Source organism: Achroia grisella, unplaced genomic scaffold (assembly GCF_030625045.1).
Source record: "Achroia grisella isolate CSIRO2021 unplaced genomic scaffold, CSIRO_AGI_Agris_v1 utg4116, whole genome shotgun sequence".
Lineage (NCBI taxonomy): Eukaryota > Metazoa > Arthropoda > Insecta > Lepidoptera > Pyralidae > Achroia > Achroia grisella.
Window position 1 is genome coordinate 1386121 of NW_026712845.1, and position 26641 is coordinate 1412761.

The 26641-nt window shown below is 33.4% G+C and overlaps 1 protein-coding gene across 1 annotated transcript in view; it reads left to right on the top strand.

Annotated features, from left to right (window-relative positions):
- The first annotated feature begins 647 nt into the window (after nucleotides 1-647).
- LOC131844645 (serine/threonine-protein phosphatase 6 regulatory ankyrin repeat subunit A) overlaps nucleotides 648-26641 on the top strand; it is a 28192-nt gene continuing 2198 nt past the window's right edge. Inside the window, exons 1-17 of the mRNA XM_059193581.1 lie at nucleotides 648-740; nucleotides 3549-3650; nucleotides 4516-4632; nucleotides 6267-6359; nucleotides 8290-8503; nucleotides 11230-11426; nucleotides 11960-12058; nucleotides 12622-12766; nucleotides 13289-13446; nucleotides 13810-15037; nucleotides 15525-15724; nucleotides 15871-16407; nucleotides 16507-16713; nucleotides 16802-17495; nucleotides 20918-21138; nucleotides 21825-21953; nucleotides 23659-23794. Coding sequence (XP_059049564.1) covers nucleotides 648-740; nucleotides 3549-3650; nucleotides 4516-4632; nucleotides 6267-6359; nucleotides 8290-8503; nucleotides 11230-11426; nucleotides 11960-12058; nucleotides 12622-12766; nucleotides 13289-13446; nucleotides 13810-15037; nucleotides 15525-15724; nucleotides 15871-16407; nucleotides 16507-16713; nucleotides 16802-17495; nucleotides 20918-21138; nucleotides 21825-21953; nucleotides 23659-23794 — 4570 coding nt within the window. The remainder of the gene's footprint in view (nucleotides 741-3548; nucleotides 3651-4515; nucleotides 4633-6266; nucleotides 6360-8289; nucleotides 8504-11229; nucleotides 11427-11959; nucleotides 12059-12621; nucleotides 12767-13288; nucleotides 13447-13809; nucleotides 15038-15524; nucleotides 15725-15870; nucleotides 16408-16506; nucleotides 16714-16801; nucleotides 17496-20917; nucleotides 21139-21824; nucleotides 21954-23658; nucleotides 23795-26641) is intronic.

The following is a 26641-nucleotide window of genomic DNA, read 5'->3' on the forward strand; positions in this document are numbered from 1 at the left end:
GTAGAAAATAACTAGTTCTTTTTTTAATTTAATTTAAAATAATAAAATATTTTTAATTTTCATTAATTTCTAGGTTTTGTATGAACCAGGATTAGTTTTTAGGTATTCTGTTTATCCAATCTGAATGACAATTGTTTGTACCAAGCAATAATAAGGTGACGTTAAATTCCCGCCAATACGAATAATTTACTTTATTTATCGAAAATGCGTACTCAGTTATGTTTTGTTTGTAAATTTAGTGTTTTGGTGTTCTTAATAAATTTTAAAAATTAAAATTCTTTTACTATCCATTCTTGTTTGAATATTAATACATATATACAAAAAACAAATACATGTACAGTGTACAATATTATTTTTAAAAATAGAACATTAATATATTCCAAACCTAAGATGCGTACACCCATGTCTGAATATATACATGCAAGAATTTATATCTAAATTGATTACTATATTATATTTATATATATTTTACGGTGATTAAAGTTTTTTTTTAAGTTATATTGAGGCGACAACATTTTGGCCTATATGTTTTATTTGTTGTGTTTTGAAATTAGTGATTTTTCTATTCATTCTTTTTTCATATATTGTTGTTACCCATTTTACATTTTTTATTATACACTATGCGTTGATCGTTACAGACGACTGGCATGACGCCGCTGATGTTCGCTGTGAAAGATAATCGCACATCGTTCGTGGAGCGGCTCATAGAGCTCGGGTCTGATGTTGGCGCCAGGAACAATGTGAGTTTGTATTTACTGTTTTATGAAACACTAGCTGTATCCTACAGCTATGCCTTCATGCATTTGTACATAAACCTATCCTAGGTAAGTATATGATAATCTATAGTAATATTATAAATAGTAAACTCAGTCTGTCAGTTTGTTACCGGACTATACGAGTTACTTCTTAAGACTATAGTTATATTTTGACGACCTCGGTGGTCTAGCGATCTAGCACATGTCCGATGGTCGCAGGTTCGATTCCTCGCACGGCACAAACATTTGTATTCATGAGTATGATTGTTTGTATCGGTCTGGGTGATTTCTATGTATAATATGTATGTATTCACGAAAAAAAAATATCTATGTACTTGTATCAGTTATCTAGTACCCGTAACACAAGCTTTAGCTAGCTTAACTTGGGACTAGATGGCGCTGTTTAAATTGTCCTGAGATTATTATTATTATTATTTCATAATTTAAAAAAACATGAAAACCATTGCTTTCATTATATATTTGCACTTTTATATTTAAATTAATTTAAATTATGAATTAATAATAAGTATATAAATAACATATGTATATATTAAGTATGTAATGTATAAATAAGTATACATATTGTACGGCTCTCAGTGAAACATAATTTACAAGAGAAGAGAAAAAAGTCTTTTTAAGAAGTTTCTGTAGAGCTACTACAGAAACTTCTGTCGTATCAAGTCATATTGTGGATAACATGTGCTATTATTTAACTTAAAAAAAAATGTGTGAGTATTAGCATATGGGATAAAATATGGGTATATATTTATACTACTATAGTAACCAGCCCAATTCTGTCACTTATCTTACTTCATGATTTATTCTTTATTATAGTGTGTATTTTATTTTACTTAGAGTGAAATTGGGCAGAGAAATTACTCGGTAACACTTGTATACGATTAGATCGAAATCAAATTGAAAGTAAGCCAAATGGTATTCAAATATTCAAATTAAAATTCAAAATATCTTTATTCATGTAGGTCTATTACAGACTCTTATATGTCAAATCTACCGTCAGTTCGGAATGATATCGAGATGAGAAGAACTGACAAGAAAATCAGTTCGTATTTTTTTCAAATAATAGTGGAACATGTTTATAATAATATACAGTCATTAAAATTCAAATTTGGGAGAATAGAGTGACCACCAGCATATGCTATCGCAAAGAACAAAATTCATACTTAAGGCTAATTTCTAATTCAAATGTTAAAAGACCATATGAAACAAAACTCTAACATAAAATAATGATCATCAACTATTTTCATCCATTCGATTAAGTGCCTATGTAATCCTAAATTCCTAATTCGATCACGTCAAAAGTCAGTCTGTTGTTAGCAATACGCATGCGCAAGTGCCGAAGTTTGACCAATAGAAACGCATTTATGTACCAACATTTATAATAAAAATCCGTAATACAAATAAGAAGGACCGCCCCACTATATCGATATTCTGGCGCCATTAGCATTCGTAATTTAAAAATATTTAGCACTATCTTAATTTGAAGAAATCGTGGCAAATTCATCAGATGATGTTTTCAATCGTAAAACGTCATAAGTTGCCATTTCAGAATGCAAATTTGTTTGTTTGCCATGTAAAATAGATTAGCTCGTCAGTTACAAATTTATAACTCACTAGTAAACATTAAGATTAAGATAAATTTAATTTTGACTTTGACATATATTCATAAATGTGATAAAATGGATTATTTATAAATTTTGACCTTAAAATTCTTCTAAATTTTAAAATTGGTAATCGGCTGCTTCTTTTGGCAATCGATTATACATCATTAGCTTCAGTGGCAGTCCCTACATAATAGATTTTGCTAGTCTTATTATTTACATAAAATATGATAATATAAAGTATTACACAAATTCCTAGATTTCCTATATCCTATACCTTGTAGTTATGGAACTCTGGTAGACTTGCATCGCATTGGTAGTTATTAATGGGTTGGAGTTATGACTGTATGCATTTTCTCCTTCCTACTTACATACGTTCTTTAATGCATTTGGATTGACCTACATTTACTTATGTATATAAATCATAGTCTTATGACATTTATGCCAATGTTAATTACAATACACATGTGGACTAGACGTCCACAAGAGAAAAGAAAAGTAATAATTAAAAAATTAATAACTACTACTTAAAGTTTTTACGTATATGTAATGTTATGTTATTATTTATGCGCCTGACATTTTGACGTTGTTCAAATATCGTGTATTTTGGTTGATGTTTTAATAAATAATCTTGAATCTAGCTCTAACCACAGCTAGTGCTAACTCGTAAAAACGTTGAAAAAGTTAAATACCTTATTTATACAAATATTACAAAGGTTATCTGTACTATCTATAACTCCAAAACGGTTGGACCGATTTTTATGAGAAATTCGATTCTTCGAATTCTCAAACTTGTCTCCATCCTGAGATCGACTTAAAATTGATTTTCTCATTTACAATTTACATACCTCAAGAACGAATTGATTATAATTCGAACAAGATTCGAGAATAAGAACGAATTCACTGATTTCAGTAAATACTTAAGACGAGATGAAGTGGACTGATACATGTAAATTACCAATTTTTTTTGTGTTTAGACCCGACTAACAGTAATAATAAAATATACCAGCACTATCTATGGTTGACTGGTAGAAAATGCGCCATGGTGTTAAGTCCGCCAAATGTACTATTGCCCTTTTTATTGTGTGTATGGAAGTTAGAAAAATGGTATGTAATAAATGAAATAAAAAAATATGTGTACTAAACGCGAAAGTACAAAAGCAACTGTTTTCAGGACAATTACAATGTGCTGCACATATCCGCCATGTACGCCCGCGAGGATGTCGTCAAGTTGCTGCTGTCCAAGAGAGGTGTTGACCCGTTTGCTACAGGAGGGGTAAGGTTTCCTAACCACTGACAGGGGATCATTTTTTTTCCTTTTCCTGAACTAAAAATATAGACATAATAGTGGACGCGATAATAAAACGTTATTATTATCGCGACTTAAAATGAAAAGTATTAACACTAAAGAACATTTACATTTTATCTCTGGTGATCCATAACAAAGTAAATTATTCCGATAATCGAATGTGGCCATATCCCGGAATAATTTAGTTTGTTCTAGATATTATTTTATTCACTACGTGCTCGTTGGATTCAAATATATCCAGAGAAATGAAAATATGTAAAATGTTGCTTTCTTTACGGCGCGACAGTTCATAATTCTTCTGACTATCCTATCTGTGATGATCATGAATATTTTATTAAATTTTATTTTAAAGACGATAGATTTCATTCTTTGTTTACAATGGAAAAAATAAAAAATATTTATCAGACCGTCGCGTACAGCAAGCAGCAACAACATGCAACACCGAAGAAGCGTCTAGCATAAAAATCTTTCTATACATAAAGATAGTAATTTTTAATATTGCATAGACCATAATTTATTTACAATTTATCACAATATATAATTTATCAATTTACACACATGCTTCGATGAATTCAAAGTTTCTTTTGTATTATTTTTTCATTATCTCCATAATCTCTTCAGATATATCGGGTAGATCTAAACAGCAATGAAATGAAACTATTAGAATGGCTTTTTTTTAATATTCTTTATATCTCAAGAAAATATAACTTCATATTTATTAAAGCCCAAAATTGTTACTGAAGGCTGTGACAAAATTCAAAACATAGACTAAACACTGATAGTTTCTGACCGCTTTTTTTTAATACTCTTTATTCTGTTATTGGTATTTCAGAGCCGCCAACAAACCGCGGTCCACCTGGTGGCGAGCAGGCAGACCGGGACAGCCACCAGCATCTTGCGAGCACTCCTCACAGCTGCCGGGAAGGATATACGACTGAGAATAGATGGGGTGAGTCTATTACTAAATTAAAAATTTTAAACTAACTTGTTAAGGCCGAATACCTATATCAATAACTAGCTGTGCCCGCGACTTCGTTCGCGTGGTTATCAAAAACACTATCGCGATTTTCTTTATCACCCTCAAATATGATAATTTTCCCCGTTTTTGCAACATTTTTCACTTATGCTTCGCTTCTATTGGTCATAGCGTAATGTTATACAGCTTAAAGCCTTCCTCGAGAAATGAACTATCCAACACAAAACGAATCTTTCAATTCGAACCCGTAGTTCCTGAAATTAGCGCGTTCAAACAAACTCTAGTATATATGAGAAAATTAGTTATCTACTTAATATAGATTTTTCAGAATACAAAAATCGATGTTTTAGTCATTTGAGGATTGCAATGACGACTTATGATCAGGTGAACCCTTGTCTTTAACCTTTTCCAATATCCTTGAATGCTACTCTCGTTAAAAATATTGTTAGGTATATATCTACGTAGAGAAGTTCTTATAATTTACTATAGTATAACAACAATATTTACGATTGAGATGCGCTACAAAGTCTGTCTGGGAGGTCGCGTGAACCGTTAAACTCAAATATTTTTGAGTCGCGATTCCATTTATTTATGAATAGACGGGGATGCAACGTCGTCGCAGCGATCGCGTGCAACCAGCCGACGGCACCTAGCCTGGCACCACCAGCACCCGATGTTTCAGGAACTACCCGTAAACACTCGAATACAACCTGTGAACCCAACCCCACCCCTCAGTTTGATATAGACTAATAGAAACTGGCGACTTCAACATTATATGGCGTGGCTGGTTGTCATTTGGCAAGTATGTTGTATAATGTTAATTTCATACCTGATTTAACTAATCATCCGCCTCCTCAAGGCTGTTTTGAAGACATTCCGACAGTGCTCGCCCCCACTCCCCCTCGAATAGAAACTAGCTAATTATCCTGCGAGCTTTACTCGCAAAGTATACGTCACCACGCGAATTTGCAATGCAAATGACTTGCGGATTATTACTTTCACGTCAGTGGCGAAATTCAAAATTACTAATTTTAATACACCGAGTTTCAGTCGGTCTCTCGTCACCACTACAGCAGGCAAGCTTTGCGATGCCTCATTTAGATGTTACTGTACTAGCATAATACAAATGGAGGAACATGTACGTATATAATCCGCATCGGAAATAATATTATTATGACCTGAAATTGTTTGGGCTATGGAATTCGGTGTGAAGCACGATAGCAATCGATTTACCATTTTGTTGAAACGGCTGCGGAGAGATTGCAATATAAGTCGGAAACTTAGTCTGTGGTGTCACAGTTTGGAAACGATTCGTGCAGTGGCATACCACGACTGGAGTAGGTTGTTTGTGCTTAGACTGCATCGAATGGAGTTCAGTTTGAGAGTGAATTGGCGTGTATTTAGGGGAATAAATAGTTGTGACCGCTATGTCTGACAGCGGACGGGACATTTCAAAGAGTGTGACCGCATCATCAGCTACCCGTAGTCCACCAGCAAACGTGCTGGCCAAGGACTTGCAAAAGTTGGAGCTCAGCTATATAGAGCTGAATAAAGAGCGCGCCAGACAGAAAGAATGGAAAAAGTTAATTAGAGATGTGGTGTTGCAGAGGGGCAAGGTCCCGCTTCTGCTGGCCGTGGAGGCTGGGAACCAGAGTATGGTACGCGAGCTGCTCAGCGCGCAGACTGCGGAACAACTCAAGGTACGCGTGCATTTTTTTATTATTATTTCTTTAGTATACAGGAGCTTTTGTACGTGCTAAAAAATAAGTCTTATTGTACCGTAAAACTAATCTACGTGACTCCAGCGGTGAGGTAATTGCCTTAGCCGCACTGTATGAATATGCGTGTATTTATATTTATTTAACAAATCATAAATACTTCTCAGTCTTTTTGATCCTTAAATATTTTTTCTACAAATAACTATCGCTAAATATATTCTATGGCATACAATTCTGAATTCATAAACTGTTAAATAAACTAATAAATATACACATTTATGCTACTGTAATGTTATTACAAGGTCTTGACTAAACATAATCCTTCATTTGGAAAAGTCCGTATGATATATTAAGTTTTATTGCATGATAAAGTAATACACACAAATGAACAAGTAAAGAAAACGTTATAAGTTCGTACAAATATGTCATAAAAACTAATTCTACTCAAGTATCTACCAATTGATTGAATAAGTTATTTGAATATAAAAGTAGTACAATAAAGCCACGACTCTTGCAGTACGTTTCAGTCATGTCAAATATACTGCAGTACCATTGCGTACATACATTGCACTACCAATATGTTATAGTCATTTGTATTCGCTAGTCTAAACTTTCAAATTTTATTGACGGGTCTTGTTTTTAGTACAATTATTATAGAAATAATGCACTCATAACTGAGTGCATTATTTCTCATCATCATTACCTTGCCTTTATCCCATTATTTGGGGTCGGGGCAGTATTACATGTTCTTTTCTTCCACTGATCCCTATCGACGATACTCTGCATTATTTCTCAAATTTTACTAAAAAAAAGTACTTAACTTTTAGTTTTTAGTAGGTACATGATAATAGAAATAATGCAGAGTATGTTTATTCTAGACCGAAAATTTAATTCTAAAGCTAAAAAGTGCAGATATTAGGGTCATAAAAGTAAATCTTAAGTAGTGCATATATTATGGGCACTAGATAACTATTAGAAATATTTAATTAAATACATATTTTACAAAAGAAAATGCTCAGATATAATAACATTCGTTCTCATGAATAACAATGTACATATACAAGTCATTTGTGAGAATCGAACTAGCGATCATCGGTAGGTCGCTAGACCACACTAGACCACTGAAGCCGTCGTTCGTGTATATAAAACTTGAATATATTATTAAAATAACTGCATGTGCAACCTTGCGATGCATAAAGTCTGTCACTAAGTATTATGTTTATAGTTTTTTAGTTTCTTTAGTAGTGCTTTAAATCCCTCGTTTTCTTTTCAACCGACTTCAAAAAGAAAGGAAATTCTTAGTTTGTAGATTTTTATATTATCTGTATTACCATTTTATATTATTTATTTTTTAATTGACAATGTTAATTCTACTTTTTACACCTCACTAATTTCAATTTGATTGTATTGGTTTTTCTTCCAATTTTATTTTCAGATGTTTTCTTTGCTTCCTTGTAAAAATAGTCGAAAAACCAAGGCGAAAGCTGTAACTGAACTATTTTTACAACTTATTGAGTTACTCCAAATACCAAGTCTAAAAATAAAATATGTACTCTTCTTACTACATTAATAAATTACTGTGTATTTAAAAAAACAGGCTCAAATATCTATAGTTTTTAACTTAACTTCTTGGTAACGATTGTGCAGTTTCGCTATTTTCGCGACTTTCGCATTCGCATAGTTTATACAACTGCCCCTGTCAATTTTAATCATAATCATATCCCTAGACCATTCTCATAATATATCTATCAGCTTATACTATGTATGTACTTGACTACTGGACTACTCCAGATATATTCATGAATTCACACCAATTTGTATGCGGATATAAATCCGTAATGATAAAGTTTTGTGGCAAAAAGCCATGTAAATATATATATGTATGTATGTGATACAAATGGTGTTTCTCTAGGCATCCACCCCCATGGGGGATACGGCTCTCCACTTGGCTGCGCGCAGGCGCGACGTGGACATGGCCAGGATCCTGATAGACTACGGTGCAGCCGTGGACGCAGTCAATGGCGCTGGGCAAACCGCGTTGCACATCGCAGCCGCGGAGGGGGACGAGCCTCTCGTCAAGTACTTCTATGGAGTCAGGGCAAACGCCGGTATCGCTGATAATGAAGGTAAGAATCATAAGATATATTGCATCTCTGTGCATTTTTACCCCATATGACCGGAATGTATTCTGATTTTCTACCGCATATATAATAGACTGTGGAACATCAGAACAACTGTCACAGCAACATGCAGACTGCAACACTATGTCGGGCAATTACACATCACCTTCATCAACATCCATTGTCACTCCGGAACAAACAAATATACTACCCAATGTTGTTAGTAGTCACCACACATGTAAGAATAACACTGTAATATATTCAGATAGTATAGGAATAAATCTAGGATCACTCATGAATAACTGTTTGAGTGAACATATCCAAAACAATTGTATGCCGAATGCCCCATTTAATTATATAGTTGATAGAATGTTAAAAAATCAAAATAGTTATACTGAATACACAACTATTGTGTTATTCATTGGAAATAGTTTAGGTATCACTCAAAATGATTTGATGAACTTATTTGAATCTGTCTCAAATATGAGAATTAAAAAATTTGTAATATGTACATTTCCATACTCAAAATCATTATCAAAGAATAGAAATAATTATATCTTTAAACTTAACACTCATATATATAACATGAGCTGTTATAATGACAACATTCATTGTTTTGATACAAATAAATTTGTAAAAAAATTTACATTGACTAAAAATACTTTGTATTTGTCACATTTTGATAAAAGACATATAGCTACTTTGTTGGCTTATAATATACACAATCCTGTTATAAGTAGTATAACGGGTACTTATTCTGACTGCACAGTTTTTAGTAGTTTTACTAATGTTTCTGTGCAAGAATCTTTAAACTTAAGTTACAGACAAAGAGAAAGCCATCACAACTAAATTTAGTACATCAAAATATTCAAGGCTTTCTTGGCAAAGAATTAGAGATAGAATTATTTATAAGTAAATTTAATATTGACATTGTATGCCTCACAGAACATTGGTTGAAACAGTCCAACATGGTATTTCAATTACCAAATTATGAAATATTGAGTACATTTACTCGGCAAATTTCAATTAGAGGTGGTTCAATTATTTTATTAAAAAATAACATTAAAGGGAAAGAACGTAAAGATATTGTAGCACTTTCAATTGAATGCATTATAGAATTATCATGTGTAGAACTAGAGAAACACATAATTATATGTGTGTATAGGCCTCCTAACTCAGACTATGAAAAATTTGAGTCTACCATGGAAGATGTACTGAAGTTAGCATTCAAAAGTAACAAATTTATTTTGGTATGTGGGGATTTCAATATAGATCTTCTTGTTGATAGTCCTATAAGTAATAAAATTAGAAACCTTTTTAAAAGTTTTGATCTGGATCATATTTTCTTTGAACCTACTAGGATTACATCCACTACGGCAACATGTATTGATAATATATATTGTAATTTTAGTATTTTAAATAAATCGATTATAAATAGATTGCCGTCAGACCATTGTGGACAAATAGCAACATTCACATGTAATGAAAAAAACGAGATTATGTATAAGTTGTACAGACCAACAACAGCATTTAAATTACAGAATTTAAAAAACAGATTAAATGGAAGTTTACCGTTTTTGATATTTGATAATATTGATCCAAATATATCATATAATCGTTTTTTCAATATAATAAAAAATCATTTTGATAAAAATTTTACAGTAAAGAAACTTAAAGTCAATAATTCTAAGTACGCTCAATGGTCAACATTAGGTATCAATATAAGTAGGGAAAATATGTATCAATTATATGATATTAGATCATATAAATTAAATAATGTAAATTTAATATTGTAATGGGTGAAAACTGTGATCGGTACAGCCTATGCTGTAAATAATATAATTGACGTAGTGGAGTAACCTGAAACAGTCATGCTCGCTATAAAGTTCAAACTTGTGGCGGCGTGGTGGGCCGGGTCGATGTGCTCCCTCAAATATGGTTGAGTACAATGATGGCTGGCTCATACGTCATACTCGTGAACGGGTGCTGCTTGTGGGGACTGGTCTGTTCAGGTTGTGAACACTGATTAAATTTTTTGTTCTTTGCGATAGCATATGCTGGTGGTCACTCTATTCTCCCAAATTTGAATTTTAATAACTGTATTTATCATAAACATGTTCCACTATTATTTGAAAAAAATTACGAGCTGAGTTTCTTGTCAGTTCTTCTCATCTCGATATCATTCCGAACTGACGGTAGATTTGACATATCATAAGAGTCTGTAATAGACCTACATACATACATACATAAAGATATTTTGAATTTGAATTTTGAATTTGAATTTGAACTGTGTTCTGAGGCCTTGCTCTATTAATACCAGCTGCTGAATTCACCAACGTACTACCTGACATAAACAATAAAATAACTAGTATTATTATATTAATACGTGAAGCAAAAAACTTTGTACTGTACATAATTTGCACGGAGGAGCATGAAAAACTAAAATGGGAAAACTGCCTAAAATATCATCGTAATCATCTGAATAAATAAATGGTGGTATTCCACTGTGCGTTTTTCCAGAAACTATTTGCCATACAACGACTTTGTGAAATCATCTTCCAGCAATGGTATTTCTGAACCAAAATATTATTGAAACCTTGAATTATAGGCCGGCAACGCGCTTGCAATTCCCCTGGTGTTGCGGGTATTCATGGGCGGTAATAATCACTTACAATTAGGTAAGCCGTCAGCTTGTTTGCTTTTACATTAAAAACTTACTTCTTACATTTCAGACCGTACACCTATGCATCTCGCAGCCGAAAATGGACATGCAGCGATCATTGAGCTCCTCGCCGACAAGTTTAAAGCGTCAATTTTCGAGCGGACCAAAGACGGGAGCACCCTGATGCATATAGCCTCGTTGAATGGCCACGCTGATTGCGCAATGATGCTATTCAAGAAAGGAGTTTACTTGCATATGCCTAATAAGGTAATTCATTATCTTCCTTTCATCATTCTTTATCCCAAATTATTTGGATTTATCCATTTGTTTTTCTTCCATCTCTGTCATCTCAATAATCATTCCCTAATGAAACTGGTTTAACACGAATAATTTTCGGTTAAATAAAAGTATTCTCGTCTTTCCTTTCTAGACTCGGCTATGTTGCATTAGTCGTTGTCATGAGCTGACTCTAAGTCAACTTTATTTACCCTAAAATTATTTGTGTTAAGGTCCGTTTAATTATATTAATAACGCGGAAGTTTAAAAATAAATAATCTAGATTTTTACATTTAAAATAAGTCAACAATTAGTTAGATTATTATATCTTGGACGATTTAATATTATATATTAATTATGTATAAGAAGGAAGCACTAATTTAACAACTATTAATCAGAATAGGTAGTCTGAGACGTCAGTAAAACACGGGACACCAAGCTTTTCCTATATATATTTATAGTGTTTATAGGCTTGTTTACTGATTAATTGCTGTCTTTACAGTGTAATTATGTATGTCTTGTAGGATGGAGCTCGTAGCATACACACGGCAGCTCGGTACGGTCATGTTGGGATTATAAACACTTTGCTTCAAAAGGGTGAAAGTGTGGACGTCACTACAAATGTAAGTACTTGCGCCTTGATTAACATTCTTATTTAGTACTAACATATATTTTTATAATTTCCCTTATAATTAATAAAATTTATCCAGTAGGCTCTAGTGGCTTCTAGTGTCGTCTAACTGTAGTCTGGGCGCGAACTGCCATTACTACAAATGTAGAAATATTAATAATATTCACCCTGGATAGTGCACACATTATTATATAACTAAACAAAGCTAGTAGATTGTTTTTCTGTCAGATGTTTAGAACTAGAACACATAGTGTGTTCTAGTTCTAAACATCTGATAGAAATACAATAATACATTTTTTTGTAAATAATATTTATAGACAAAACAAACAATTGTGTCTAACGAGAATCAAACTTGCTATCAAATTCACTTAAGACACGCAAGTTAACACTAATCTATAATTAATAATTTTCTACGTAAGTGCATTTCTGTAAAATAGGACATATAAATCTTCAATAGAAACTAATTCTATTATTTACAAACTTCACTTCTTAATACCTAGCTTGGGACTAGATGGCCCTGTATTACCTAAACTTCATATTATTATGTCTTAATAGGATAACTACACGGCTCTACACATAGCAGTGGAGTCGTGCAAACCTGCCGTTGTAGAAACTCTATTAGGATATGGAGCTGACGTTCACATTAGAGGAGGCAAACAAAGGGAGACACCTCTACATATTGCTGCCAGGATACCTGATGGTAAATTATTTTAATTTTTATATCATTGCATTTTTCACCAACTTTCTACATCACAGTTTTCTGTCCTTTTCTTTTTTTTGCTTCTCCTACCTTATTTTTATGTTCTTTCTGTCGGCTGTTCTCTCTATTTCGTTGTTAAAATATTATATGGCTTATGTTTGGTATGCATATATATAATATAAATTTCTATGTATATTTTCTATCTTACTACAAGTGTATTATCTTACTACATTTCTTGTACTTTCTACTACATTCCTCTGCATAATCTATGGTTTACTAGTAGAAAATGCCTTGAACTGTTAAGTCAGCCCATATGGCTGACTTAACACTTCAAGGCATTTTCTTTCATTCATTCTTTTACCTTTATATTGCATTAAAGTATATAAATAAATAATTGCTATCCAAACTTATAAACCTGTAAAGTAGTGGGATATAATACCACTAATCATTACTTAATTTTATAACAGGCAATTGTATAAATATGTAATTTAAAATTATATAAAGAAATCCAATTTATTACAGGAGATAAATGCGCCCTGATGTTGCTGAAATCAGGAGCGGGGCCCAACAAAGCCACAGAGGATGGTATGACTCCGGTGCATGTAGCAGCTAAATTCGGCAATTTAGCTACTCTAGTACTACTCCTAGAGGATGGTGGTGATCCATTAAGAAAAACTAAAGTAAGTAAATAACCAGCCATAACTTGACTAGCGACATGTAAAAAAGATTGTACTTTTTGGTCAAAATTATCAATATGGAAAGAAATATAGTGAACAGACTATATTTCTTGTACTATACTAATAATTTTGTAGAAAATACTTCTAATTGAATGGTTGGTTTGTTGGTCGAAAAGAATCGAATACTATTTCTCATAAGAACAATATTAACACATGTTTTACAATTTGTTATTAAAAACTCCCAATAAACAGTATTGTAATTCATTTATACACATCTGTCTGACCGAAATGATACAAACTAAGTATCTAGAAGCAGAAAATGCTTTTTCTATGCACTCAAATCACAATTCACAATTTATATTTCAGACTGGTGAAACTCCGTTACATTTGGCATGTCGAGGCTGCAAGCCAGATATAGTACGGCATTTAATAGAGTTTGTTAAGGACCACAAAGGCGAAAGTGTTGCTATATCGTACATAGACGCCATTGATGAGGATGGGGCCAGTGCTCTACACTTCGCCTGTAAAATAACTCACGAGGAAGTTAAAATAGCGTCAGCAGATAAACAAGTCGTTGAATGTCTTATAGAGAACGGTGCTGATGTCACTTTAACCACAAAACATAATCATGAGACAGCTTTTCATTTCTGTGCTATAGCTGGAAACAATGATGTTATGACTGAAATGATAACTCATATATCCGCTGCTGATGTTGGCAGAGCTCTAAACAAACAAAATTCTATTGGCTGGACACCCCTACTTATAGCTTGTCATAGAGGACACATGGAACTAGTAAATACACTTCTTTCCAACCATGCAAGAGTAGACGTTTTTGATATTGAAGGTAGATCAGCACTACATTTGGGTGCAGAGCATGGATATTTACAAGTTTGTGATGCCCTCTTAACAAATAAAGCATTTATTAACTCTAAGGCTAGAAATGGACGAACAGCTCTTCATTTAGCTGCTATGAATGGATATGCGCATTTAGTTAAGTTTTTGATACGAGATCATAATGCAATGATAGATGTATTAACACTTAAGAAACAAACTCCTCTACATTTGGCAGCAGCAAGTGGGCAAATGGAAGTTTGCAAACTTTTACTTGAACTAGGTGCCAACACTGATGCGACTGATGAATTAGGGCAAAAGCCAATTCATGCTGCAGCCCAAAACAATTATTCTGAAGTTGTTCAATTATTTTTACAACAACACCCAAATTTAGTAATGGCAACGACTAAAGATGGAAATACTTGTGCGCATATAGCTGCTATGCAAGGGTCAGTGAAAGTAATAGAGGAACTAATGAAGTTTGATAGAACTGGTGTGATATCGGCGCGTAATAAGTTAAATGATTCTACACCTCTACAGTTAGCTGCGGAAGGGGGTCACGCAGATGTGGTTAGGGTTCTTGTTAGGGCTGGTGCATCTTGCACCGACGAGAATAGAGCAGGCATGACTGCAGTGCATCTGGCAGCTGAACATGGACATACTAATGTGTTAGATGTTATGCGGTCGACGAACACGTTACGGATATCTAGTAAAAAGTTAGGATTGACGCCACTTCATATAGCGGCATACTATGGGCAAGCAGGTGCGTTCTATATGTTCTAATTGCTTTCCAAATATAATATTATTACAAGTAACGCCTAAAAATTATGTATAGCAATTTTACTTAATACTTGATTAGTTTATTATATACAGATAGACAGATAATTGATGTCCTTAGTCATAGAGATATCTGCATTAAGTATCTATTTACCTACGTATTATTTGTACCGACAACCTCGGTAGTCTAGCAGTTCACACCGCTTTACTTCCGATGGTCGCGGGTTCTATTCCTCGCATGGTGCAAACATTTGTATTCATGAGTATGATTGTTTGTATTGGGTGTTTTCTATATATATTATGTATGTATTTAGAAAAAAAAATCCAAATATGTATATCACTTCTCTAGTACCTATAACACAAGCTCTGCTTACCGTGGGACTTGATGACGCTGTGTTAAGTATCCAAGGTTATTTATTATTATTATTATTATTTTATTTGATCTGAGAAAATAATAAAACATTTTCTTTCAGAAACCGTGAGAGAACTTCTATCCTTTGTATCTGGGACCGTCAAATCTGAAGCGCCAACAGGTGTATCATTAGTCCCAGAATTGGGTGCAGAGTCTGGTTTGACACCTCTTCATTTGGCTGCCTATAATGGTAATGAGAATGTAGTGCGGTTGTTACTCAACTCCGCTGGTGTACAAGTCGATGCGGCATCTAATGAAAACGTAAGTTAAATTGTATCTATTTTAAATGCACGTTTACTCTAAAAATAAATAGTCAGTAGTAAAATATAAATAGTAAATGTGAAAGGTAATTAATATTTTCATGTATATTACAAATATTATATTACAAATGTAAAATTTCTTTGCAGGGTTATAATCCGCTACATTTGGCGTGTTTTGGAGGTCATATGTCCATTGTAGGTCTAGTATTGAGTAGATCAGCGGAATTGTTACAAAGTACGGACAGGCATGGGAAAACAGGCTTGCATATCGCTTCGACGCATGGCCATTACCAGATGGTCGAAGTATTACTAGGACAGGGGGCAGAAATCAATGCGACAGATAAAAATGGGTGGACTTCATTGCATTGTGCTGCAAAAGCTGGTCATTTAAATGTAGTGAAGCTTCTATGTGAATCTGGTGCATCACCAAAAAGCGAAACAAACTTAAACTGTGCTCCCATTTGGTTCGCTGCATCAGAGAATCACAACGATGTTTTAGAATATTTACTTCATAAGGAACACGATACACAATCATTAATGGATGATAAACGATTTGTTTATAATTTAATGGTGTGTTCAAAAAATCACAATAATATACCAATAGAAGAATTTGTATTGGTATCCCCTGCACCTGTAGATACGGCAGCAAAATTATCAAATATATATATTAATTTATCTACTAAGGTACGAATTGATTTAACTTATCTATTCTTTATTTAAAATTTGAGTAAACTAAACGTGAACTTTGTAAAACGTTTCTAAATAAAACTTCTCATCTAACAGGAGAAGGAGCGTGCCAAAGATCTCATAGCAGCAGGTAAACAATGCGAAGCTATGGCCACGGAATTACTGGCGCTGGCTGCCGGTGCTGATTCCGCCGGACATATACTTACAGCGACAGATAACAGAAATGTAGAATTTTTAGATGTGTTAATTGAAAATGAACAAAAGGAGGTCATTGCCCATACAGTTGTCCAGAGATATCTTCAGGTAAAAAATAGGTAACTTCGCCTATTACCAGACAATAAGTATCAAAAATAAGATAATATCGACATTTATTCAAAATGCTTTGTTACAGGAACTTTGGAGAGGGAGTCTCAAATGGACAGGCATCAAAATAATGTTCCTCTTTTTTGCATTTATAGTTTGTCCGCCAGTTTGGCTAGTGTTCTCTCTTCCAGTAGGTCATAAATATAATAAGGTCCCAATAATTAAGTTCATGTCATATTTGACTTCTCACATATACCTCATGACATTGTTAGCTCTGGTAGCTATCACGCCCATTTATAATTCAATATTTAGGGAGAATTTAGTACCTAGGTGGTATGAATGGATACTGCTCATATGGTTGAGTGGACTTCTATTGTTTGAACTGACTAATCCAAGTGACAAGTCCGGGTTAGGTTGGATCAAAATTGCAGTTTTACTGCTCGGGATGATTGGTGTAGCTACACACGTTGTCGGTTGGATATTTGTGATGCCCAAGTACTGGCCTACTTTAATGTATTGCAGAAACCAATGCTTTGCATTATCTTTTTTACTAGCTTGTGTACAAATATTGGACTTCTTATCATTTCACCACCTCTTTGGCCCTTGGGCTATTATCATTGGTGATCTGATGAAAGATTTGGGTAGGTTTCTTGCAGTGTTGGCAATATTTGTATTCGGCTTTTCAATGCACATTGTAGCACTGAACCAGCCGTTTAGAAATATCAATAAAGCAGAGGACAATAAGCACGCCCGACAGGCCAGGAAGAAAATCTTCTCGGATGGTAAGAGAAACAATAGTATTTTTAGTGAGTACAAACACAATATCACTTTTTATGATTTGTACACATTTAGAATTTGTTTAGATATTTATGTGTGACAGAAATAGGATGTGACCTATTTCTGTGTTACCAAGTGTGCTAAATATTCTACACGTAGATTTAAGTCATACATTTTAACTATATACTTGTTACACATAGATGATAGTCAGCGATCAAAACAATCAAGCTCTGGTTCGCGGTGGAATAATACCTTTTTTGGGGAGGTATACCGGAGGAAACAGACTGTAACTGGACGTAAGTCCTCGATAGTGAAGGTTACAGCTCGTATGGTTGTATGTCATCCACAATATGATGGTTGCATTAAATCTCGATGGTGTTTTGGTGTTTTTCTTTTTTATTTTTAGTGTACCGTACCAAGAAAATTTTAAATAAAATATATAAAGTTATTGGTACATCAGCCTAATAAAAATATTGCTAGAAAATTTCCAATTTTCATTGTACCTTCGTTTTGCCACCGTAATGGGTAATAAGGTATTTTTACTGGCCTATGATATTCTTAAGATAAACATAGGGAAGACTAAAGTTTATCAAACCTAAGTCTCTGCCTATGAAATATCATGATACATTGTTCTCCATACATAAATTATCGATCAACCTTTGTGATTACATTATTTTTACATTAATGCATATATTATTGGGCTAATATGCCAAATATATTATTCTAAAGTTTCTATAATAAACATATAAAAACATGGAATCAATTTAAACCTAAACATTAATAGTCAAAATAAAATGTGACCATTTTTAGTACAAAATAAAATTACCGTGTTATATTTAAATTTCTATAAGGAAATATTAAAAATAATAAATAACTGATAATTCAATATTAACAACATTACACAGACTGTGTGCTAAAATGTATATAATGAAAATATTAACACAAATCAAAATTTATTTAATAAGGGTTCTGCACTAAATTGTATCCTGTTATCTCTCGTCAATGGTCCACTAAAAAATATATCTGTAGCTGTATCCCCATATATTCCCCATATACATTTTAAATTTTGTTAACATTGGCTAGGAACCGTATTAGATTTTATTTAAGATAAGTAAAGATTTTTATTATTATTTTATTTACATTTGTTCTAGTATGTATCTTATTATTAATATAAAAATTAATATGACCACACTAATTCAGTTTGCTATAGCTTGTATAACACACTATGTGTATATATACAATGTAGAAACAAAACAATTTCAAATTAAACTGCATCATATGATTATTTATTTTATTTGTTACTTTCATTCAAGTATAGAAAACACCCCGAGTGAAAAGGACATACTAATGAAAAGGTTAAACCAATTTATGACCAACTTTATAAAAATAGCAAAGAAACAGATGTTTTTTTTGACCCGCAGAACCCGCACCCAATATGGACAATATCTCTGTGTAATGTTGTGAAGGTGGTACGCTACACTAAATGCTCGAAGTTTTGCATCTGACAGATTTTTTTTCTACTCATTCATCAGCTTACAGCTGCCATATGTATCGTCTCAATGTATGTAATGAATGCTCTCATTGCGATATGGAACATATACGAACATTGTATATTATAGCCAGCCGCTGCAGAGGAATGTGGAATGATCTAGAATGTATAAAAAACACTTCATCGCCACTATTGATGATTTTCACATAGAAAACCGTCAGTGGTGGTCAATTTCATAATTAGAACTGGCGTTACACAATTTTTGCTTTGCTTACCTATTTATAAATATTAAATAATTCATAATTACACTTAGTAATTAATTGCGTATATTCTTTAATAGAAATGTGATTAAAATATGATAAACATTTCAATACTGGTCATCAAATGTTTACTACTGCCAATAGATGGCGTTGCGATACTAAATATGAGTAATATGAAGAGTTGATTGGAAAAACGAAGGGATGTAGCAGCGTGATGGTAAGAGCGCTGACTCTAACAGGAGTCTCAGGTTCAATTCCTTAATTTTTTCAATCATAAATATATTTAAGTTTGAAATATTTATCATATTTCTATACAAAACATTATTTCCATGGTTGGACACGGAAAATGCATTGACGCGTCGCCACCCTAGTTTAGTGGAATGAGTGGCCGATATCACCGCATTGATAGAGCAAGTTTGAGTTGCGCATGTGGTGTCTTCGTGAAAGTAATTTATGTTTCGGATGTTTGGCTGTTTGTCTTCAATGTGACTACACTGTCGCTCACGCTGTCTGTCCGCTCGATAGCTGATGTAGAGGGTATAGGGGTAGGTTGATGATTGTAGGTGTGGTCCGCTTCTATCGAACTCCATCGATGCACTGTCAATGCACAAACTACGGCACCTGAAAAGGATTTTAAAATAATAAATTTAGCCCTTATTTGCTATAAAACGAAAAAGGCTATTCTTTATACCTAATTCTTAACATAAACACATACAGACTGACATAGTACTATATAATATTTATGTATTACTATAACGTTTAGTAAATCAGGCAAGCGACAGTCGGAAAATAGCTTCTTTTATATTTCCGTATTTTATATCAAAATATAATTTTTTCATGAATTCTGGAATTGACTATATATATATATTTGCTGTAGAATATAGAAATTTTAATTAATTTGTTTATATGTACTAAATTAGTTTTTATTTCGTTTTTTATATACATTTTTCCCGTAATAAAACTAAAAAGTTACTGTAACTATAAGGATATTAAGAACAATAATACACAACAAACTTTAATAAGATACTTCAAGGGCACGATTAGCATCTTATCAAAGTTCTCATCTTATTAAATAAAAGAATACATTTAGAAGTTACGAAAAATACACAAAATTAGTACCACCGACTGGCGCCCGCTGACAAATTATAGTATAAATATAATTAATTGAATCCCCATAAATGTTCATTGCCCTAATTTAAAATTACGACTTTGACCATTTTTTTAATTACGATTGATAATTTTCTATTATCATATTAATTGTTCAGTAAAGAAAACATTGAAGTTACTATCTGGCTCAGCATCATAACCTCTGCAATCATTAATCTCCACAAAGTAATGCACGAGACGCACAACCTACCCCTATCCGATTTTGGTGTCGCAAACATGTTCAGTGAGAACGTCGTCCATTTGAGTGTTGTCTTCTAGCGACATTGTCACCGTACGAGGCCTTGGAGAAAATGTTCTTCGCCCTTTTCGGCCAGATTAATTTGTCTGACCTGAACTACATCTCCAGCGTGCGCCCTTCCTGGACGCAGAATCTGTTCAAGTGCATCTTCGGTGCCTACATGCTGATGTCGGTCGTGGTGCTCATAAAACTGCTCATTGCGATGATGTCGGACACTTTCCACCGCATCCAGGTAACTACGTGTTATCGCATGTAAATCGCTTTTGCTTCCAGTGGTGATGAACCCCCTATTATCGTTCGAGCTTCTCTTCTTCGCGGTGTTCGGTCAGACGACGACGGACCAGACACAAATGAACAGGAACGACGCGAATGCCCAGCCGAGCTGGACCAAGTACCTGTTCAAAATTGTTTTCGGAATCTACATGTTGGTGTCTGTGGTGGTACTCATCAATTTGCTCATTGCTATGATGTCAGACACGTACCAAAGGATCCAGGTAACGCATACCTGAATACATAATGTATTGCATCATTCTAAATTAACACACACATTAATATGCGTGAGTCGTGACACAGAAGTAAATCAGAAGAACTGATAAAAAATAGTAATTAATATAAACATATTATTAATATAAATACTTTAAAACATAACAATTAAGATTACTTTAATCCTTTTATAGGTATTCTATGATTAATAAGTATAATAGATATTTTATAATAGGTTTTTGTTTATTTCTAAACTAATAACCGGAACAGTGGCGTAATCGTGGACCATGGCATGCCCATCAGATTGGGCCCTATATTAAAAAAAAATCACGTTCTAGTTTCTTAATTGAAAATATAATTAATAGTTAATTTTGTTAATAATGTTAAAGTCGTCGTGTGCCAAACCAACTAGAACTGGCCCCCGTGGTACTTGCCTGCTCTACCATTCTATTCTTACGCCACTGAATTGGATTTAATATTTAATACTTAATTGTATGTGTGATAAGAATTGTCTTTTCTACAAAATATCTAATTGCATCTTGTACACTCTACTATAACTTAAACCTATAACTTTTCTTTTTAAATATATAGTCATAATATTTCACTCTATTCTTCTCTCTTTCTCTCTCTCTTTCTCTTCTGTATTCTCATTCTATAGAGAGAATAAGAAAAAAAACATTGTTAAAAAATATTTCAGGCACAATCGGATATTGAATGGAAATATGGATTGTCAAAGCTAATTAGGAATATGCATCGGACGAGCACTGCGCCGGCGCCGATCAACTTGGTCACCACTTGGTTGATGTGGCTAATAGCTAGATGCAAGGTATGGAAGTATTTTTCATGTAATAACTCTACGAACATCATGCTATTATGCGACACCTGTGATACTGCTCACGGGTTGCCATTCCGAAGGACTAAGATGCCACGCCTCTCATCCTGTAATTTTACTATCCAATTTATATCTTGGCGCAATAGATAAACAGAGGTACCCATACAGATGACTTTCTACAAAGCTTACTTCGGTGAAATTACTTATTTTTAGAGAAAAAGTTGTACCTTAAGGTTTATATTTGCGCAATGCATAAGGTATGATTAATAATACAATAATTACACTATAATTTTACCGATTTTGTTGTTTCTATTTGCACTCCATGTGGCTCTAACACCATACTAATTTTGATGACATTCTACAACACCATCTTGTCCATCTGGTTAAATGGTGGCCCTACATCGTGCGGTTTTCTAGAAACTTTGAACAATCAACCACATTGTGGAATCACCTTTCAGCAATGGTATTTCCAATACGATATTGAAGCCTTCAAGAAAAGGGCTTATTCCTTCTTAAAAGGCCGGCAACGCACTTGCAATTCCCGTGGGTTTCCCCTGCTCATGGGCAGCGGTAATCAAATACCATCGTGGAGAAGGGGATTGTTAGTAATGTGGATTAATAACCCCATTGCTAGCAATTTACAATTTAAGGTTGACCTCCACGCGTTTCCTCCTGAAAGCCACCGTGGTAATTTGCCATTTGCCAAGATGAGCTAAGTAACTTGACTTCATGCTCATTTTATCAACCTTCACTGTTGCCCCGCCAGTGTAAACCGGTAGCTCAGGCGTGGGTGATTCACTCCATTATCATCCATAAAAAAAATTACCATCAGGTGAGCCGCAAGCTTGTTTGTCCCGTACGCTATAAAAAATCTATTCATCTATAACTACTACTCGTTAGGCATATTTTATTATTTACAAATAAACTAAGCATTAGTTAAGCATAGACATATTAAACAACAAAGCTAGTGTTATATGTACTTATATGCAACTAATAAAAATACTCAAGTACTTTTTTTTTTTATAAATTACACACTAAAGGCTATTTACATACTTATTTCTGTTGTTGCCTCATTCATAAGTCCACTCCAAATATTCTTTACCTATCCTTCAGACAATTATGTGATCTATTTGATTGTGACACTGAGTGTTGCAAGCATTTACCTATAAGTAAAAAAACATAAATCTATACATATAATATGAATGTAACTGATGACTGTCTGCAGATGGTGTATATAATAATAACCCTGGACAATTCACACAGCGCTATCTAGTTCCAAGCTATGCAGAGCTTGTGTGTATGATATAAATACTTAAATACATTTTTTAAATATATACATAATACGTACATAGGAAATACCCAGACTAATACAGTCATACTCCAGAATATAAATGTTTATACTGTGCGAGGATATGAACCCACGCCCATCGTAAAGTAAGGCGGTGTACTAAACCGCTACACCATTGAAGCCATCAATATATGTATGTATGTATGTGTATAAGTACATATTATACATAGAAAACACCCAAACCGATACAAACAATCATACTTATGAATATTTGTATCGTGCGAGGAACCGAACCTGCGACCATCGGAAGTAAAGTGGTGTTGTAAACTGCTACACCACCGAGGCCCCCGATGTAAATTCAAAGATCAAAATAATCATCTGTTTGGAAAATGAATCACGTTTTTATTTCAGGAGCGTCTAAGTAAAAAGAAACGGCCGAGTCTCGTTCATATGATCGGATTACAACGACAGGATCAGTTGAGTGCCAGATCGAAAGCTGGGGCTAAGTGGCTATCTAAAGTGAAGCGGGGTCAAGTCGTTCCAAAAGGTAAATATATAGTCTAACTATTAATAATTATGTCTGTGTTAATAGTACAAAAAACAAATAGTATCTATTATAGAAATGCAATTATTGCAATTTGATGGCTCCTTTTTTATAATTTTCAATGTTTCCAAGTGGATTTAGTAAACTAAGGAATTCATAAACTTCATTTAAAATTTCATACTGATTCATTATTAATATCATCTCCGATTGAAAACATAATAAAGAAATGTAGATATAGAGCATATAGAATAGAGCATGCTCCATATACAAGATATCATTAAAAAATATTATAAAATTGTGCTGCCATTACTTCAACAACAGTTAAAAGTGCTTACTTTAATTTGCTTTATTAATCCTTACTAATATTATAAATGCGAAAGTAACTCTGTCTGTCTGTCTGTCTGTCTGTCTGTCTGTCTCGCTTTCACGCCAAAACTACTGAACCGATTTAAATGAAATTTAGTACGCAGATAGTCTAGACGCAGAGGAAGGACATAGGCTACTTTTTAATGCGTAAAAAGGGTTGTAAGGGGTTCAAAATGGAAATACAAGGTTATCTTTATGCGGTTGAATCCTTATTCGTCATCTTTTCATTTCACTAGCTAACAACCAATCAACACATCGCGTGCGTTTGCGCCATTCGCCATCTTTTCATTTCACTAGCTAACAACCAATCAACTCATCGCGTGCGTTTGCGCCAATAAGGTATCCATCACAGAGAACAAAACCACAGATAACATAATGTAAAACGAAAGATCTTGCCGGAAACATGACGTTGACGTTTAGTGAAAATTTTTTTTTTGACACTTTTTTATGATAAAATCGTATATCGTGTGTATGTGTTTTTTCTTTAAACTTGAAATTGGCCGATTGCGAGACAAATTTGGCCATTTTTTTTATTAATTTGTTTTACGGCTCTGGATACAAGTCCTGTTTAGCCCAACTTAAAGTTTTACAATATAAATTACAAAAATTAAAGTCAATGTCAAATGTCAAATAATAATAAATGTCAAATGTTGTTTCTCTGTTCTGACGAACTTATTAAAAAAAACTTAATAACAATCACAATTTCTTCAAATTTTATTATTTACATTTTTTAAAGAATGTTGTGGTGTGGCACTATACGAAATTAAATTATTTACCCATTTTTGTAGGTTATACAGAAATAATGTGTGGGTGTTTATTTAAAAAGCATTAACACAAAGTTAATAAAGTATAGGTATTAATAAATATATGGTTGTTGTATCAAAATAGAATTTTCTTATTTTTCACTAAAATAAAAACTAACTGTCTTTTTTATAAAATAAATGACCTTTTCATTGTGCCATATATTATGGAACTATTTAAATTATTTAGCTGATTGTAAGAAACAAAATGTTGGTTTGTAGATTAATACTGTAAAATTATTATTTGTACGGAAACGATAAAAATATATTTTTGTGCTGCGACAAAAACTAATATTATAAATGTGAAAGTAACTCTGTCTGTCTGTCTCGCTTTCACGCCAAAACTACTGAACCGATTTGAATGAAATTTGGTATACAGATAGTCTAGACCCTGAGAACGGACATAGGCTACTTTTTAATGCGAAAAAAGGGTTGTAAGGGGTTAAAAGGGGGGTTGAAAGATTGTATGTAAGAATCGTCATTTTTGAAGCTAGAAGCTTGAAACTTATTTTTGAGACTGTTGATTAAATATAAATAAAAATGACATTCAATGTTTGTAAAAAATTACCCTTAAGGGGGTAAAATAAAATAGGGGATGCAAGTTTTTATGTAAATTCGTCATTTTTGAAGCTAGAAGCTTAAACTTATTGTTGAGACTGTTGATTAAATATAAATACATGACATTCATTGTTTGTAAAAAAAATACCCTTAAGGGGGTAAAATAAAACAGGGGCTGCAAGTTTTTATGTAAACACGTCATTTTTGAAGCTAGAAGCTTGAATCTTATTGTTGAGACTGTTGATTAAATATCCTTATAATATTATAAATGCGAAAGTAACTCTGTCTGTCTGTCTGTCTGTCTGTCTCGCTTTCACGCCAAAACTACTGAACCGATTTAAATGGAATTTAGTACGCAGATAGTCTAGACGCCGAGGAAGGACATAGGCTACTTTTTAATGCGTAAAAAGGGTTGTAAGGGGTTCAAAATGGAAATACAAGGTTATCTTTATGCGGTTGAATACTTATTCGTCATCTTTTCATTTCACTATCTAACAACAAATCAGCACTTCGCGTGGTTTTGCGCCATTCGCCATCTTTTCATTTCACTAGCTAACAACCAATCAAAACATCGCGTGCGTATGCGCCAATAAGGTATCCATCACAGAGAACAAAACCACAGATAACATAATGTAAAACGAAAGATCTTGCCGGAAACACGACGTTGACGTTTAGCGAAAATATTGTTTTTTGACACTTTTTTATGATAAAATCGTATATCGTGTGTATGTGTTTTTTCTTTAAACTTGAAATTGGCCGATTGCGAGACAAATTTGGCCATTTTTTTTATTAATTTGTTTTACGGCTCTGGATACAAGTCCTGTTTAGCCCAACTTAAAGTTTTACAATATAAATTACAAAAATTAAAGTCAATGTCAAATGTCAAATAATAATAAATGTCAAATGTTGTTTCTCTGTTCTGACGAACTTATTAAAAAAAAACTTAATAACAATCACAATTTCTTCAAATTTTATTATTTACATTTTTTAAAGAATGTTGTGGTGTGGCACTATACGAAATTAAATTATTTACCCATTTTTGTAGGTTATACAGAAATAATGTGTGGGTGTTTATTTAAAAAGCATTAACACAAAGTTAATAAAGTATAGGTATTAATAAATATAT